The sequence below is a fragment of the Petromyzon marinus genome, chromosome 17 (assembly GCF_048934315.1).
Source record: "Petromyzon marinus isolate PM22_M1 ecotype Great Lakes invasive population chromosome 17, UKy_Petmar_22M1.pri1.0, whole genome shotgun sequence".
Classification (NCBI taxonomy): domain Eukaryota; kingdom Metazoa; phylum Chordata; class Hyperoartia; order Petromyzontiformes; family Petromyzontidae; genus Petromyzon; species Petromyzon marinus.
In genome coordinates, this window is record NC_133683.1 from 10,684,260 (window position 1) to 10,699,981 (window position 15,722).

The 15,722-nt window shown below is 50.1% G+C and overlaps 2 protein-coding genes across 14 annotated transcripts in view; one reads left to right on the top strand and one right to left on the bottom strand.

Annotated features, from left to right (window-relative positions):
• Positions 1–1,926: 1,926 nt before the first annotated feature.
• On the bottom strand, positions 1,927–7,257 carry NDUFAB1 (NADH:ubiquinone oxidoreductase subunit AB1). Its single transcript, XM_032956191.2, has 5 exons — positions 7,011–7,257; positions 5,913–6,035; positions 3,869–3,956; positions 3,288–3,400; positions 1,927–2,265 (listed from the first exon to the last, which is right to left on the bottom strand). Exons 1-4 carry the CDS (start codon positions 7,179–7,181, stop codon positions 3,309–3,311), a joined length of 474 nt encoding a protein of 157 aa, XP_032812082.2. The 5' UTR covers positions 7,182–7,257; the 3' UTR covers positions 1,927–2,265; positions 3,288–3,308.
• A 3,875-nt stretch (positions 7,258–11,132) lies between these two features.
• The window catches only part of HECTD1 (HECT domain E3 ubiquitin protein ligase 1), an 89,166-nt gene continuing 84,576 nt past the window's right edge, over positions 11,133–15,722 (top strand). For 6 of the 13 annotated variants that reach the window (XM_076067613.1, XM_032956179.2, XM_032956183.2 and 3 more), the window contains exon 1: positions 11,135–11,339. The gene's annotated coding sequence lies outside the window, so the exon portion shown is untranslated. Of the gene's footprint in view, positions 11,340–15,722 lie in introns of all 13 variants that reach the window. The other 7 variants (XM_076067606.1, XM_076067609.1, XM_076067612.1 and 4 more) reach the window with 3 other exon arrangements.

Genomic DNA, 15,722 nt, shown 5'->3' on the forward strand with positions numbered 1-15,722 from the left:
TGAGAGACCACGGTGCAGACCAGGTAGCTACTACTACACGTGTTGTAGTAGCTACTACTACACGTGTTGTAGTAGCTACTACTACACGTGTTGTAGTAGCTACTACTACACGTGTTGTAGTAGCAGCTACTACTACACGTGTTGTAGTAGTAGCTACTACTACACGTGTTGTAGTAGCTACTACTACACGTGTTGTAGTAGCTACTACTACACGTGTTGTAGTAGCTACTACTACACGTGTTGTAGTAGCTACTACTACACGTGTAGTAGCTACTACACGTGTTGTAGTACTACTACACGTGTTGTAGTAGCTACTACTACACGTGTTGTAGTAGCTACTACTACACGTGTTGTAGTAGCTACTACTACACGTGTTGTAGTAGCTACTACTACACGTGTTGTAGTAGCTACTACTACACGTGTTGTAGTAGCTACGGACCCCGCACTTTCAAGGGCCCCGCGCTAAATGCTTTCAAGCTATCAATTCCGGTTCAGTGATTCTGCACTTGCTCTATTACTATAGTACTATACCGCCTTCAACTTTTCTGAACGACTGGGTGTTTAATGTTAGCGATTTGTCGTATTATCTGGCTGTATAGCAAATGAAAAAATACAATTACTTTACTATGCCAGTAACATTGTTTAGTTTTAATGTGCTTATTTATTGCCCCTTGATAGCATATGCTACAGGCCCCGCACTAGCTTAATCCGGCGCCGAGTGTGCGTGTGTGCTCGATCTCAGAATCCGGTTTGAAACGTATATGCTCTCAACACGTTAACAATGAAGTCTTCTTCTTCATCTCCTGTCCAACCTAGTCTTTGCCCAATATTCTGCACAGGTCACCGCTGTTGTTGTTGGCATTGCCAAATCTTGAGGCACGCATTGTGGTGCTGCAGGGCATCTCGGGAGATGACAGTGTATAGAATACGTGAGATGATAGTGTGTAGAATACACTAAAAAGTCAAAGTTGTAGTCATGTGATGTCCTCCTGCCTGTGCGTTCCACAGACCCCATCACGAAGTTTTAACATTGGCATGGATTTGGACATCTCCACATGGTTTGGGTGCACGGAATCAATCGCATCCTCAACAATAAATGTAAATCGATGTGGCATAATCGAACGCAGCACGCAAGCGACCTTCATGTAAAATCGGACACCTTGTGTGAATGGACTGAACACGTTGCAGCATTGATGAGTGTGGCCTACATCACAGAATGGAGGCTGTGATAAAAAAGGGGGACATTGAAATACCATTGTCTTGCATGCATCGCCTGATGATGCTAGTTGCAATTCCTGGAGAAACGTCGTACTCAAGATTGCAAATGTTGTACATTTACTCTCCAACACACCGCTGTGCTGTACTAGTAACGAATTGGCACGTTCTGTTTACGTGAGAAACCTTACTAATTGGCTGTCCGGTGGTGGCAGGTTTAACGGAACATTTATATATTTACGCGATCTAACCCCGAAAAAACTGTATTATGGATACTGGTCGCAGAAGCCTCCTCCGTGTTAAACCGAAAGGCCGTTTGTCGATGGCCGCTTGACCTTTTGGGGGCCCCGTCCTCAGTGACGGTGTTTAAAAGATAAAAACAAAAATCTCGGGGTGGGCGGGGGTCCTGTTTTCCGTTTGCAATTTTATCGCTGGGCGTTTTCGTGGCGACATGTCATGGGGGGGGGGGGGGGGCTGAAAACACACGCACGCGCGCACGATAATTTACGGATTAAACAAAAAAAAGAGTTAGCGCGAACCGTGCGGTTTCCCCGAGACGTCCGTCGGCTGCGGGCGCAGTGCCGACAGGGCTACGAAGAGGCAGGCCTCTGCCGCTTTGAGCAAACGGCGCGTTGACGAACGTGAATTGTTACTCAACGACACCGCTCGGCCAAAGGGTTTGCAGCATTCAAGAGACGACATCACGTCGAAGAGTTTTAGCCTTTTATTGAGCGCGGGTTGAACCGGCACTTGAAGACACACGCGCAGCTCACACTTGCATTGACACCCGATGATCCACCAGCACCACCGTGCCATCCATGTGAACCACGAGGCCTGAGGCAATGACCACAAAGTATTTGCTAACCGTGTCAATCGGCTTTCGCGTTGTATTAGACGGTCTTTATTGACCGGGCAAAGAGCCCAGACACTTAGATCCGAGAACTGAAATGAGTAAAGCTTCAGCAAACTATTCCCTGTTGACCAAAACCAAACGCCACTTCCATAAAGGTACATCTTATAAAGAACCGTGACATCACTTCCTCAGCACACCTAAAGGGAAGACACACAACACAATAGGGTTAGGAAGGAGTGCGCATGTGAAGGATTAAAATGTATTCTTATGCCGATGATACTTATCAGGTGATGCACCTGTAAAACTAACATTTTATTGATACAAATAGTATGCTACATTAAATCTTGATTTAAAGCTTTCGTGACTGCAGGGATTCATATTCTTGGTTCTTTCGGTAAAGTCACGTAGAAGGGAAACAATAAAATAATACAAATATAAAACAATAAAATTCTCACGACGTTTCGACTGCAACACAAGCAATCATCATTCTTTAGGCAAATAAAACCCATAATACTAAACTATTCTTTATTTTACCAGATAAGGCCCACTGAGAGAAATAGCTTTTTTTTCAGAAACGACCTGGCCACAAATGATAGCCCAATACAGTGGCTTATCACGTGGAAATGTATCGTGGCCAAATACTCTAATTGCATGTTTCTAAATGAGGGAAAAATCAGAGGACCCGGAGAAAAGACAACGCTACCACGGGGAGAACACGCAAACTCCAAATATACAGCAGGCGTCAGTGTCAGGATTGAACCCATGACCTCGTGTATACCTAGCAAGGTAATTAACATCTCGTCACTGCGACGACCAAATGGAACAAAAACATTAATCAAATGAGTCCCTAAAGATGAGATGCATTGACAGCAATTAAGACATATTCTTAGCTCTTTTGGTAAAGTCACGTTTATTATTTTATTGTTTCCCTTCAACGTGACTTTACCGAAAGAGCTAAGAATATGAATTACTGCAGTCACGAAAGCTTTAAATCAAAAGCAATTAAGACGTTACAAACAAGGCAGGCAGTATCGGGCAGAACACCACAAAATAATAATAGATCCTCGAATCAAATCGTGAGACTTCACTTAACCGCAGGGAAAGAAGACGCTCCACCCAGCGGCCATCGCAGCCACTGTACGAACTCGTTGCCACACGTTTACTCAATATCACAGCATCTCCAAATGGGGAAAGGGGGTGTGTGTGAACAACGGCGAACCTGCAGGCAGCATGGCCGCATTCACTCGTACACGTCTCGCTTGTTTGCAATGTAATTGATCAGATCCTGCGGCGTTAACAGCTGCTCCCCATCCACATCTGGAATCTCGAAGCCTTTGAAACAACAAAATCCGCATCTCGTCAACCGCTCTGAAAACCGCTCGACACACTTGAGGTGGTTTCGGCAAATAGACAGCACGGGCGCGCAGCCAGAGAGCAACAGCATTGAGGGTGATCGGCACAACGCGCCTTCTGGACCGATGTTTTACAGCAGCATTTGTTTTGAGTGGGGAAAATGCTCACATCAGTTTCGACCGAGTTTTAGGCATAAATTGTATAACAGGCCACACTCAGAGTTTATCTGCGAAAACATATTGCTGGAAGGCCCATGGGATCCTCATTAGTATATTCCTATGGTAGCTCTTCTTACTAAAACCAATGATGACTTCTCACAAAGTGATACTCATTTTACGGACACCAGAGGGACGACTGGCCGAGGGCGATGTCCATCCACATCACTGGCAGCGTTTGCACCGATTCGAGTCGGTGCAGACAATGAAATTGAACCAGAACTCCACTCACCAAACTCATCCTCCATGGCCATGATCACCTCCACTTGGTCCAGACTGTCGAGACCCAAGTCCTTCATGAAATGTGACTCCAGTTTTAACTGAAGGCAAAAAAATGCACCGTCTGTTAACAGCATTCTCTTCAGTTTAATCAATAAAACGTAATTTCTGTAGCACTATTCATGCAAAAAAATGCAATACATAGTGCTTTACAGGCATGAACAATAAAAGTGAACTTGTGGGCAAAATAAAATCACGCCGTTACAAATTTCGAGCAAAGACATTACTAATATGAGCCAAGAATGTCTGTGTGTAACGCGCGTGACGTCACTCCACGTCTACCAGCCCCCCTCATTAATAATCATGAACAGGTGGGGTCCTCCACATGAGGGCCCCCCCCCCTCACTAATAATCATTAGAGGGTGGATTTTTACACTCGCGCAGGTCGAGCGGAAAGACATTTTTTTTTCCCCGCAAATTCGCCTTAAGTTTGACGTTTCTTTATTGAAAGTGATAAAAATAAATAATTCTACACAGCAACAAAGTCGATTTGGTGTCTTTATTTATTCAGCACTTGAGACAAAAGGTAAGTCTAATTGATGCTTCTGAATTATCATAAAATAAATTTCGATTTAAAGCTTTCGTGACTGCAATGATTCATCTTCTTTGGTTCTTTCGGTAAAGTCACGTAGAATGAGAATAAAATAATAAATTGATAAAATAAAATAACATAACACAATAAGAACCAAAGAAGATGTATCATAAAATAGACATTGCTCGGTGATGTCCCGGATATTGTTTCGAATTCCAATTTATTTAAACCCCAGCGAGCGAAAGCAAAAGAAAATAAAGTATGGAAGCAGTGAATTTGAACAATTTGAAGGTCAGTTAAATAAAGTGCTACAGTGGCATGAAGTGAGGTGTTTTATGACGTAGTTTTGTGCAAGATTCACTGCCATTAATACAGTGCTACAGTGAAATGCAGTGACGTGTTCGATGACGTACTTTTGTGCAAGATTCACCGGCATTAAATTTACACAAGATACAATTATACTCTGGTGAATGTTTTCGTAAAATATTACAGCTTTCGCCCGAGGACGGGCAAACAAGCGAGTAATCACAATAACGCGTTTAAGAAAATCCGACTTAAAAGCAAGTTTTAAAAAAGTTAGTTTTTAGATTCATTTGAAAAGTGCTTAATGATTCTGAAGCCCTCAGATCGTAGGGCTTACAAGCCAACCTGGCACACCCCACATCCGGTTGACCGATGGCTGCGGTTACGATTCTATTGCACATCGTGCCTCGCCAAAATGCGTAAAGCCACTGGCTTCAGCTCTCAGTTGACCAGAACATATTTCAAATTGCGAGCTTAAGGCCCTGGGTGTAAGAGTCACGGTGTTGAAACTCTCCTTGAAGAGACTTTGGGTGCCACAGAGTTGTGACCGAGTGGCATTGCGGTTGTTAAAAGGATTTCAGTCGCAATCGTCGTACGATTACAAGTTTGGCGGTCAACTGGGAGGAATTAAGTGGAGAGATTTCAAGCGTTATATTTGTCATGCATTCAATTCTTGCATACGATGGCAATACGCTCATGAGTTAAATGCCAATGGCGAGGTCTGTTAGCCACGAGGGTGCTTCAGCAGAGACTTCGTGTAGTTTGGCTGTTTCTCCCCCGTTGAAGGAGTGCAGACCACAGTGGTTTATTCTATGGTCCATAGTTTTTGGTTGCATGGCCACAATTAGCACGACCGTGCCTTGTCTTTAATGCATCTCTGTGCGTCTCGATGGGTCGCTATGTATACCTGTGTTCATATGGGTTTACTATATAAATCACACCACTGTGGAATGTCTTTACTGTGCCATTCATGCGCATCGGCCTGTAGATATTTTGATGCCGCTCATGGTGACACCACGTTCGAGGAGGGATGCCAAAGCCTGGAGGGGTGCGACGTTAGGGTCTCAAACGTGGTGTTTGTTCTGGACGTTCGCGTTGATCCACTCTGTTAGTATCGCCGTTGTTTTTTGAGCCGCGCTGTGGCCCGCTACGGCCGCCACACCTTCTGCGGGTCGATCTTGTCGTAGAGATTCAGCACGTACATGACCCTCTCCGTGATGAAGTGCAGCGTCAGCGGTGGCGCGTCGCAGTAACCGCGTAGGCTCTGCGCGCTCGGCATGCGAACCTGCACGGGCCACAAGCACGGACAGCATTCGCTTAACCCTCACAAGCCTGCGGTTGTGGCGAGCATCCAAGGGATGTCGCTCGCTCTAGAACAGAGAGAACGGCTCGGGCGCCAGGAACCGGCCAAGTGGGGCCGGTAGCCTCACGCGGGTGGGCCGGTGTCGGCGACTAGCCAAAGCTCCGCGCTCCAATTTACTGGGCGTTTAACAATGTGGGAGGGAAAACCGGAGCACCTGGAGATAAACCCACGCGTGAGGACGATGTATATCATCCCGCACTGCCTCCCTGGCAAAGTTCGGGTTATGACACCCGAGACGGCTCACGGGGGAGTTTCGCAACATTTGTGTGATCCACCAACCCTAGAGTGTGTAGCACACCAGGGGGTGATGCGGCAAGAACCCGAACCTCCCCCTCTTGCTTTAACGATAGAAACTCAAGTGCTGCACTGTGACAACTCGCTGCGGCTTATCCGCCCGGCGCTCCGCTCGTTGTTGTGAGCGTCGCTCCTCTGCCCTCTGCTGTTGCTGGGAGGCGACTGTCTCCGTGGCTGCCAACAAGGGGTCACGAGCTCGCTATTCTCACCGTACCGCGCTACGAACACCGGCGGTCCCAGTTCCATTCCAGGCCAAGGGCAACATCAGCGGTCGGTTTACATCCGAACCCGTCACCCTAGGTTCATTCAAACTCAAAACGAGTACCTGGGTGAGGGGTTTCAAACATCAGCACTGGGGAGACAAAGGCGGGCGTGCGTGGTGCTTGCCACACCACCTCCGGGCTTAATAGGTGCTCGCTAACAGCACTCCCCCCCTCCCAAACAGCCTGTGGAGGCTACACGTGGAATTTTTGTCTCCGCACAGCCATCACTGGAGGCCCGCGTCCCCTAGCGCTGGGGGTGGCCGCACTCGGCTCGCCGCTTCATTGACCTTGGGGCCTCCTCCTCCTCCCCTCCAACACCTCCCGTGCATCCTCGCGCTACCTGCAGCCATTGCCGCCGCGGCTGCTGCCGCTCGCTGGCGCCGCAGAGCGCCGAGACGCGGACCCCCGTGGCGAGGGAGCGGGCGAGGCGCAGGGAGCGCGGCGGGGGAGCCGCCACGAGGAGGAGGCGACTCAGGGCGCGGAGGCCGCGCGGGGCGAGAGGAGCCGACATCGCGCCGCGTGCCGTCACCACCGACTGGGAGAGACGGCGGGTGGCGATGACGTCACCGAAAGAGAGCGACGGGATGACGTCACCAACAGAGAGACAGCCTGACGATTCCACCAGAGAGCGACAGGATGACGTCACCAACAGAGAGACAGCCTGACGCCTCCACCAGACAGTGACACGATGACTTCACCAACAGAGAGACAGCCTGACACCTCCACCAGAGAGCGACAGGATGACGTCACCAACAGAGAGACAGCCTGACGCTTCCACCAGAGAGCGACAGGATGACGTCACCAACAGAGAGACAGCCTGACGCCTCCACCAGAGAGCGACAGGATGACGTCACCAACAGAGAGACAGCCTGACGCCTTCACCAGAGAGCGACAGGATGACGTTCCCAACAGAGAGACAGTCTGACGCTTCCACCAGAGAGCGACAGGATGACGTCATCAACACAGAGACAGCCTGACGCCTCCACCAGAGAGCGACAGGATGACGTCACAAACAGAGAGACAGCCTGACGCATCCACCAAAGAGCGACAGGATGACGTCACCAACAGAGAGACAGCCTGACGCCTCCACGAGAGAGCGACAGGATGACGTCACCAACAGAGAGACAGCCTGACGCCTTCACCAGAGAGCGACAGGATGACGTTCCCAACAGAGAGACAGTCTGACGCTTCCACCAGAGAGCGACAGGATGACGTCACCAACAGAGAGACAGCCTGACGCCTCCACCAGAGAGCGACAGGATGACGTCACAAACAGAGAGACAGCCTGACGCATCCACCAGAGAGCGACATGATGACGTCATAAACAGAGAGACAGCCTGACGCTTCCACCAGAGCGACAGGATTCAGTTCAGTTTTATGAACTATGAAGTTTATTTTATTTTGGTATAGCCCTGTGAGCCATTCGGCTCTTGAATCGGGTGCAACCACAACAAACAAAAAACACGAACACGAAAACAGCTTAAAGTGACTATGTGACTGTGCAAACAGAAAATCCATTAAAAACCAGCAAAATATTCCTTAAATAGCACCGTACACCAACGCTGTGTGCAAAAAATCCCAGTGGGATGCAAGTCAAACAACAACAACAATTCTAGATTTAAAGCTTTCGTGACTGCAAGGATCCATATTTGGAATGGCTCCTACAAACAAAATGAGGGTACCCCCATGGGATCCCCCTTGTCACCAGTGAAAGCCAATATTTTCTTGGAGAAATTTGAATCAGACGCCATCCAGACTTCCACCCTCAGACCTTCCCTGTGGAAGAGATATGTGGATGACACTTTCGTCATTTGGCCACATGGCCTCCCAGCTCTGAACCTTATCCTACACCACATCAATTCCAGACATCCCGCCATCAAATTCACCATGGAAGTGGAGAAAGATGGCAAGCTACCATTCTTAGATGTTCTGTTTGAGAGGAGACCTGATGGCTCATTGGGGCATTCTGTCTACAGGAAACCCACCCACACAGATTCCTACTTGAAACTTGATTCCCACCACCACCCAGCTCAAAAGAATTCTCTCATCAAAACTTTATACCATAGGGCTCATTGCACTTCGGACCAACACCACCTGACCAGTGAATTAAAACATGTACACCTGGCCCTCAAAAGGAATGGTTACTCTGACCGTACCATCCGCCAAGCTGTTTCTCCCTCCATACAGAAACAACCACTTGATACTCCGGTCAAAACCATCACACTACCATATATAGCAGGCGTTACTAAAAAGATTTCCAAAATTCTAAATAAACACAAGATCCAGGTCCGGTTCAATACAGTACACAAAATTCGTGATCTGATCCCATCCGTGAAGGATGTCATTCCTGACTTACAGTACCCCGGGGTTTACAAATTGAGTTGTACCTGCGGTGATTGCTATATCGGGGAGACAAAGCGACATGTCTCTGACCGAATTCGCGAGCACAAATCAGATTTGAAACACGGCAAAACGAATTCTTCTGCCGTGGCTGATCACTGTTACAACGCTGTGGGTGATCACGATATAATTTTCTCCGATACCAAGGTTCTTTGCAAACCCACGGGTTTTTATCAGAGACTTGTTCACGAGGCAATTCAGATCTACAAACAGACACAATTTCAACCGAGAAGATGGTTTCAAATTAAGCAATCATTGGAAAGATGTTCTAAATCGAACTAAACATTAAACTAATTTCAATGGTACAGTATATTTTTCAAGTAGTGGTACCCCAAACTTTCGCAGCTCTTATAAATTCCCTTTTCACACCATCAATAGGTAAACTCCCCCCCCCCCCGCGCCAAACGGCAAGTCCACCGGCACGTACACCACCTCTTTTCTAAAATCAGCCAATCAAATGCTAATTTTTATGCTAATTTCTTTGTCAGGGCACCTTGTTTGCTTGCACAGATTAAAGGTCCGCGGTCTGAGCGTGGTTGTGTTTCGCTAAATTCTCCTGTTTGATTTGTACTAGGTGCCTCGGTGAATGTATATGCTCTGACTTTAACATAGCTATTTCTGTGACCAGTTACAAGCTAATCACTCAGCTATTTCAATGCTAAATTCTATGCTAATTCCTTTGTCAAGGGGTGCCTCTGCGGATGTGTATACTTTAACTTAGCTATTTCAATGCTTAATTATATGATAATTCCTTTGTCAAGGGGTGCCTTTGCGGATGTGTATGCTTTAACTTTAACAGAGCCATTTCTGTGACCAGTCACAAGCTAATCACTCAGCCATTTCAATGCTAAATTATATGCTAATTCCTTTGTCAAGGCGCTTTGTTTCTTCTCACACAGCTTAAATGTCGTGATCTGAGCGTGGCTTTTTTCACTCCAGCGCTGTCCTCCAGACAGTCTCGTCCCTTCACCTGATGAAGGCCGCTTGTGTTGTGGCCAAAACGTCGTGATTTTTGTTATTTTATTTTTTACCTACGTGACTTTACCCAATAGAACCAAAGAGTAAACAACAACAACAACCACAAGACCACTTAGATTAAGGCCATCAGTCTAACTCCGTACTACAACAAAACAAGCATGTCCAAACCAAAAAACGTTTTCGAAATCACCAAAAAATAAAGCCATAATTGCAACGTAACAGTGATCACAGGGACTGTGACCGATTTTTTACAATAAACTACATAAATAACATGTAACACCAAATCCTAGAGCCACAGCCGGCTGCATGAGTTAAATACAACAAAAAGACGAGAGACGAGAATTCAACAAACCTGAAAAAACATTATGTGAAGCACATCCAGTCAGGCCAACAACACAGTTAGACACTTCCTGGCGGACCACGAATTTCAGAAGAGTGTTAAATTTCGTGTCCAACCTTTGGATTGCACATACCAGCATAGATAGAATGAAAAATACGAGGTACACGGTCAGTAGAAATACATATACAAGTCCACCAAGAGGTAAGCAGGGAGGAAAGACGGACAGGGAGGCAGAGAGAAGCATTGGTCGGAGTATCACATTTTTTAATGCACCTTTAAGATCAGCACGCCAAATCAAAATACAGATAATACTTTGCAGCGTCATCCGGAGCGAAACATTTTATTTTACACCAATGAATCAATTAAATAAAAAAATATTTTAATATTTTATTATTTTATTGTTTCCCTTCTACGTGACTTTACCGAAAGAACCAAGAATATTAATCCCTGCAGTCACGAAAGCTTTAAATCAAAATTCGATTTGAAGCATGTTTTTTTTGGGGGGGGGCAGAGCTTTGTGACGTCATATTTGAGGGGGGGGTCTGATTTTTTGTGACGCAGTGTGACGAAAGGGGGGGGGTCAAAAATCGTCCAAAATCGCGTGACGTCATTTATGGACGGCCCCCAACGCCACCACCACCAGACAGAAGTGACATTTTTTGACGTCATTTGACAAGCGATGCGGGTTGTAACGCCACCACCACCACCACCGACAGAAGTGACATCATAATAGAGGTGACGTCACGCGCGGAGGTTGCGTCACGAGTCTCACACCCCCCCCCCTGCTCCCCCCGCCGACAATGACCCCGCAGTGGCGTTCGCCGTCATCGCCGCGTTGATCTCCCCCACCACCACCACCGCCGCCTCCTCTCCTCTCGCTGTCCGTCATCTCGCCTCTTCGTTGACGAACTCCGCGCCGAGGAGGGAGCCACGCGTGGAGCTCTCTGCGGGGTGAGCGAGCGGGCGGGCGGGCGGGATGAGAGACCGAGCGCCAGCGAACGCCGCGGACGTCCGCGGCCGCTGCGGGGCCCTCGGCTTAGGCCGCGAGGGCCCCGCAGCGAGACAAAGGAGACGGCCCCCGAGGCGGCATCGACTCACCGGCCCCTCGCGCCACTCCCGAGTCGGCGGGGGGAGTTTTGAGAGTTAGGAGTCGAGGGGCTGTAGCGGGAGACTCCGCCACGCGCTTAGGACGACGGCGGCGTTAGCGGCCACAACAACAACAGCAGCAGCAGCAGCGATGTTTACTCGGGTTATTCTTAGCGCCTTGCGAGTGGTAAACAACAACCACCACCATCACCACCAACCACGACGACGATGACGACGACGTTGTTGTTGATGATGATGATGACGATGACATCAGCCGGCGCTCATTGCTGCTGCCCGTCTTGCGCAACGATTAAACGCCGCCTCGCAGTTGGCAATCGTGGACGCGGTGCCGCTTGTCGCTTGCCGCTTGTTGCGTTCCTCGCTCGCTCGCTCGCACGGACGGACGGGCAGCACGAGCAGCACGCCGCCTGCGAGCGGTGCCCCGCAGGTCATGGCTGCGTGGAGGACGACGCCGCTCGGGGTGGGGGGCCCGTAGCTTGGGGGGGCCCCGTAGCTTGGAGGGGCCCGTAGCTTGGGGGGGGCCCGTAGCTTGGGGGGCCCCGTAGCTTGGGGGGGGCCCGTAGCTTGGGGGGCCCCGTAGCTTGGGGGGGGCCCCGTAGCTTGGGGGGCCCCGTAGGTTGGGGGGGCCCGTAGCTTGGGGGGGCCCCGTAGCTTGGGGGGCCCCGTAGCTTGGGGGGGCACCGTAGCTTCGGGGGGGCCCGTAGCTTGGGGGGCCCCGTAGCTTGGGGGGCCCCGTAGCTTGGGGGGGCACCGTAGCTTGGGGGGGCCCGTAGCTTGGGGGGGGGGGGCGTAGCTTGGGGGGGGGGCACCGTAGCTTGGGGGGACACGTAGCTTGGGGGGCCCGTAGCTTGGGGGGGCCCCGTAGCTTTGGGGGCCCGTAGCTTGGGGGTGCCCGTAGCTTGAATAATAAGCAAGCCTCGTGGCCACGCACGTAGCGACGACGCCTTTGGCTCGAGTCTGGCACGCAATGTACGACGCGAACGAGCGCGCACCCCTACCCAACCTCGCCTCTCTCCCCTCTCTCCCCTCTTCGTATCGCGTCTTTAAACGCTAAATAAATAATAATGATAAGCGACGGGGCTTGATGAGCACCTTGGTGTCGGCGTGACCCCCACCCCCACATCCCGCCACGCGTGTCTCGATGGATTTATCGCCGCGTGTATTTGTGGATCGCCGTGTGCGAGTCTGTGGGAGAAGGGGGAGCAGTCGCCAGTCGGAATTTGAATATTTAAACTGGTGGAATCCGATGAGCTATAAAGCTCTCTTCTCCCCCCCCCCCCCAACAACAGGACTTGGCCGGGCGCAATGGATTCTAGAGGAATGGGGGGAAGAGAGAGGGAGCGTTGTAGGAAATTCGGCGGCAGAGGGGAATAAGCGACCTCCCACTGAGCAGAATAAATAATTCATTTGTTGCTGAGCTGAGAGGGGAGAGATAGGCGTGCTAGTGGAGTGAGTTGAGGGGGGGGGCAGTAGGAGAGCGTAGAGGGGAGTAGAGTGAGATGGGACAGGTGAGGTAGTGTGTGGAGTAGAGTGAGATGGGACAGGTGAGGTAGTGTGTGGAGTGGAGTAGAGTGAGATGGGACAGGTGAGGTAGTGTGTGGAGTAGAGTGAGATGGGACAGGTGTGGTAGTGTGTGGAGTAGAGTGAGATGGGACAGGTGAGGTAGTGTGGAGTAGAGTGAGATGGGACAGGTGAGGTAGTGTGTGGAGGGGAGTGAGATGGGACAGGTGAGGTAGTGTGTGGAAGGGAGTAGAGTGAGATGGGACAGGTGAGGTAGTGTGTGGAGTAGAGTGAGATGGGACAGGTGAGGTAGTGTGTGGAGGGGAGTAGAGTGAGATGGGACAGGTGAGGTAGTGTGGAGTAGAGTGAGATGGGACAGGTGAGGTAGTGTGTGGAGGGGAGTAGAGTGAGATGGGACAGGTGAGGTAGTGTGTGGAGTAGAGTGAGATGGGACAGGTGAGGTAGTGTGTGGAGAGGGGAGTAGAGTGAGATGGGACAGGTGAGGTAGTGTGTGGAGTGGAGTAGAGTGAGATGGGACAGGTAAGGTAGTGTGGAGTAGAGTGAGATGGGACAGGTGAGGTAGTGTGGAGTAGAGTGAGATGGGACAGGTGAGGTAGTGTGGAGTAGAGTGAGATGGGACAGGTGAGGTAGTGTGTGGAGTAGAGTGAGATGGGACAGGTGAGGTAGCGTGTGGAGTAGAGTGAGATGGGACAGGTGAGGTAGTGTGTGGAGGGGAGTAGAGTGAGATGGGACAGGTGTGGTAGTGTGTGGAGTAGAGTGAGATGGGACAGGTGAGGTAGTGTGTGGAGTGGAGTAGAGTGAGATGGGACAGGTGTGGTAGTGTGTGGAGTAGAGTGAGATGGGACAGGTGAGGTAGTGTGTGGAGTGGAGTAGAGTGGGATGGGACAGGTGAGGTAGTGTGTGGAGTAGAGTGAGATGGGACAGGTGAGGTAGTGTGTGGAGTAGAGTGAGATGGGACAGGTGAGGTAGTGTGTGGAGGGGAGTAGAGTGGGATGGGACAGGTGAGGTAGCGTGTAGAGTAGAGTGAGATGGGACAGGTGAGGTAGTGTGTGGAGTAGAGTGAGATGGGACAGGTGAGGTAGTGTGTGGAGTAGAGTGAGATGGGACAGGTAAGGTAGTGTGGAGTAGAGTGAGATGGGACAGGTGAGGTAGTGTGTGGAGTAGAGTAGAGTGAGATGGGACAGGTGAGGTAGTGTGTGGAGTAGAGTGAGATGGGACAGGTGAGATAGTGTGTGGAGTAGAGTAGAGTGAGATGGGACAGGTGAGGTAGTGTGTGGAGTAGAGTGAGATGGGACAGGTGAGGTTGTGTGTGGAGTAGAGTGAGATGGGACAGGTGAGGTAGTGTGTGGAGTAGAGTGAGATGGGACAGGTGAGGTAGTGTGTGGAGTAGAGTGAGATGGGACAGGTGAGATAGCGTGTGGAGTAGAGTAGAGTGAGATGGGACAGGTGAGGTAGTGTGTGGAGTAGAGTAGAGTGAGATGGGACAGGTGAGGTAGTGTGTGGAGTAGAGTGAGATGGGACAGGTGAGGTTGTGTGTGGAGTAGAGTGAGATGGGACAGGTGAGGTAGTGTGTGGAGTAGAGTGAGATGGGACAGGTGAGGTAGTGTGTGGAGTAGAGTGAGATGGGACAGGTGAGATAGCGTGTGGAGTAGAGTGAGATGGGACAGGTGAGGTAGTGTGTGGAGTGGAGTAGAGTGAGATGGGACAGGTGAGATAGCGTGTGGAGTAGAGAAGAGTGAGATGGGACAGGTGTGGTAGTGTGTGGAGTAGAGTGAGATGAGACAGGTGAGGTAGTGTGTGGAGTGGAGTAGAGTGAGATGGGACAGGTGACGTAGTGTGGAGTGGAGTAGAGTGAGATGGGACAGGTGAGGTAGTGTGTGGAGTAGAGTGAGATGGGACAGGTGAGGTAGCGTGTGGAGTAGAGTGAGATGGGACAGGTGAGGTAGTGTGTGGAGGGGAGTAGAGTGGGATGGGACAGGTGTGGTAGTGTGTGGAGTAGAGTGAGATGGGACAGGTGAGGTAGTGTGTGGAGTGGAGTAGAGTGAGATGGGACAGGTGTGGTAGTGTGTGGAGTAGAGTGAGATGGGACAGGTGAGGTAGTGTGTGGAGTGGAGTAGAGTGGGATGGGACAGGTGTGGTAGTGTGTGGAGTAGAGTGAGATGGGACAGGTGAGGTAGTGTGTGGAGTAGAGTGAGATGGGACAGGTGAGATAGCGTGTGGAGTAGAGTAGAGTGAGATGGGACAGGTGAGGTAGTGTGTGGAGTAGAGTGAGATGGGACAGGTGAGGTAGTGTGTGGAGTAGAGTGAGATGGGACAGGTAAGGTAGTGTGTGGAGTAGAGTGAGATGGGACAGGTAAGGTAGTGTGTGGAGTGGAGTGAGATGGTACAGGTGAGGTAGTGTGTGGAGGGGAGTAGAGTGAGATGGGACAGGTGAGGTAGCGTGTGGAGTAGAGTGAGATGGGACAGGTGAGGTAGTGTGTGGAGTAGAGTAGAGTGAGATGGGACAGGTGAGGTAGTGTGTGGAGTAGAGTGAGATGGGACAGGTGAGATAGTGAGGAGTAGAGTGAGATGGGACAGGTGAGGTAGTGTGTGGAGTAGAGTAAGATGGGACAGGTGAGGTAGTGTGTGGAGTAGAATGAGATGGGACAGGTGAGGTAGTGTGGAGTAGAGTGAGATGGGACAGGTGAGGTAGTGTGGAGTAGAGTA

Bases quoted from the DNA above. Each gene is read 5' to 3' on its own strand.
- NDUFAB1 (XM_032956191.2), bottom strand. From the start codon at position 7,181: ATGTCGGCTCCTCTCGCCCCGCGCGGCCTCCGCGCCCTGAGTCGCCTC. The intron at 6,036-7,010 runs GTAGCGCGAGGA...TGGCCCGTGCAG, and splicing joins CGCGGCGGCAATGGCTGCAG to GTTCGCATGCCGAGCGCGCA. The intron at 3,957-5,912 runs GTGTGGCGGCCG...TTTTGCCTTCAG, and splicing joins ACAAGATCGACCCGCAGAAG to TTAAAACTGGAGTCACATTT.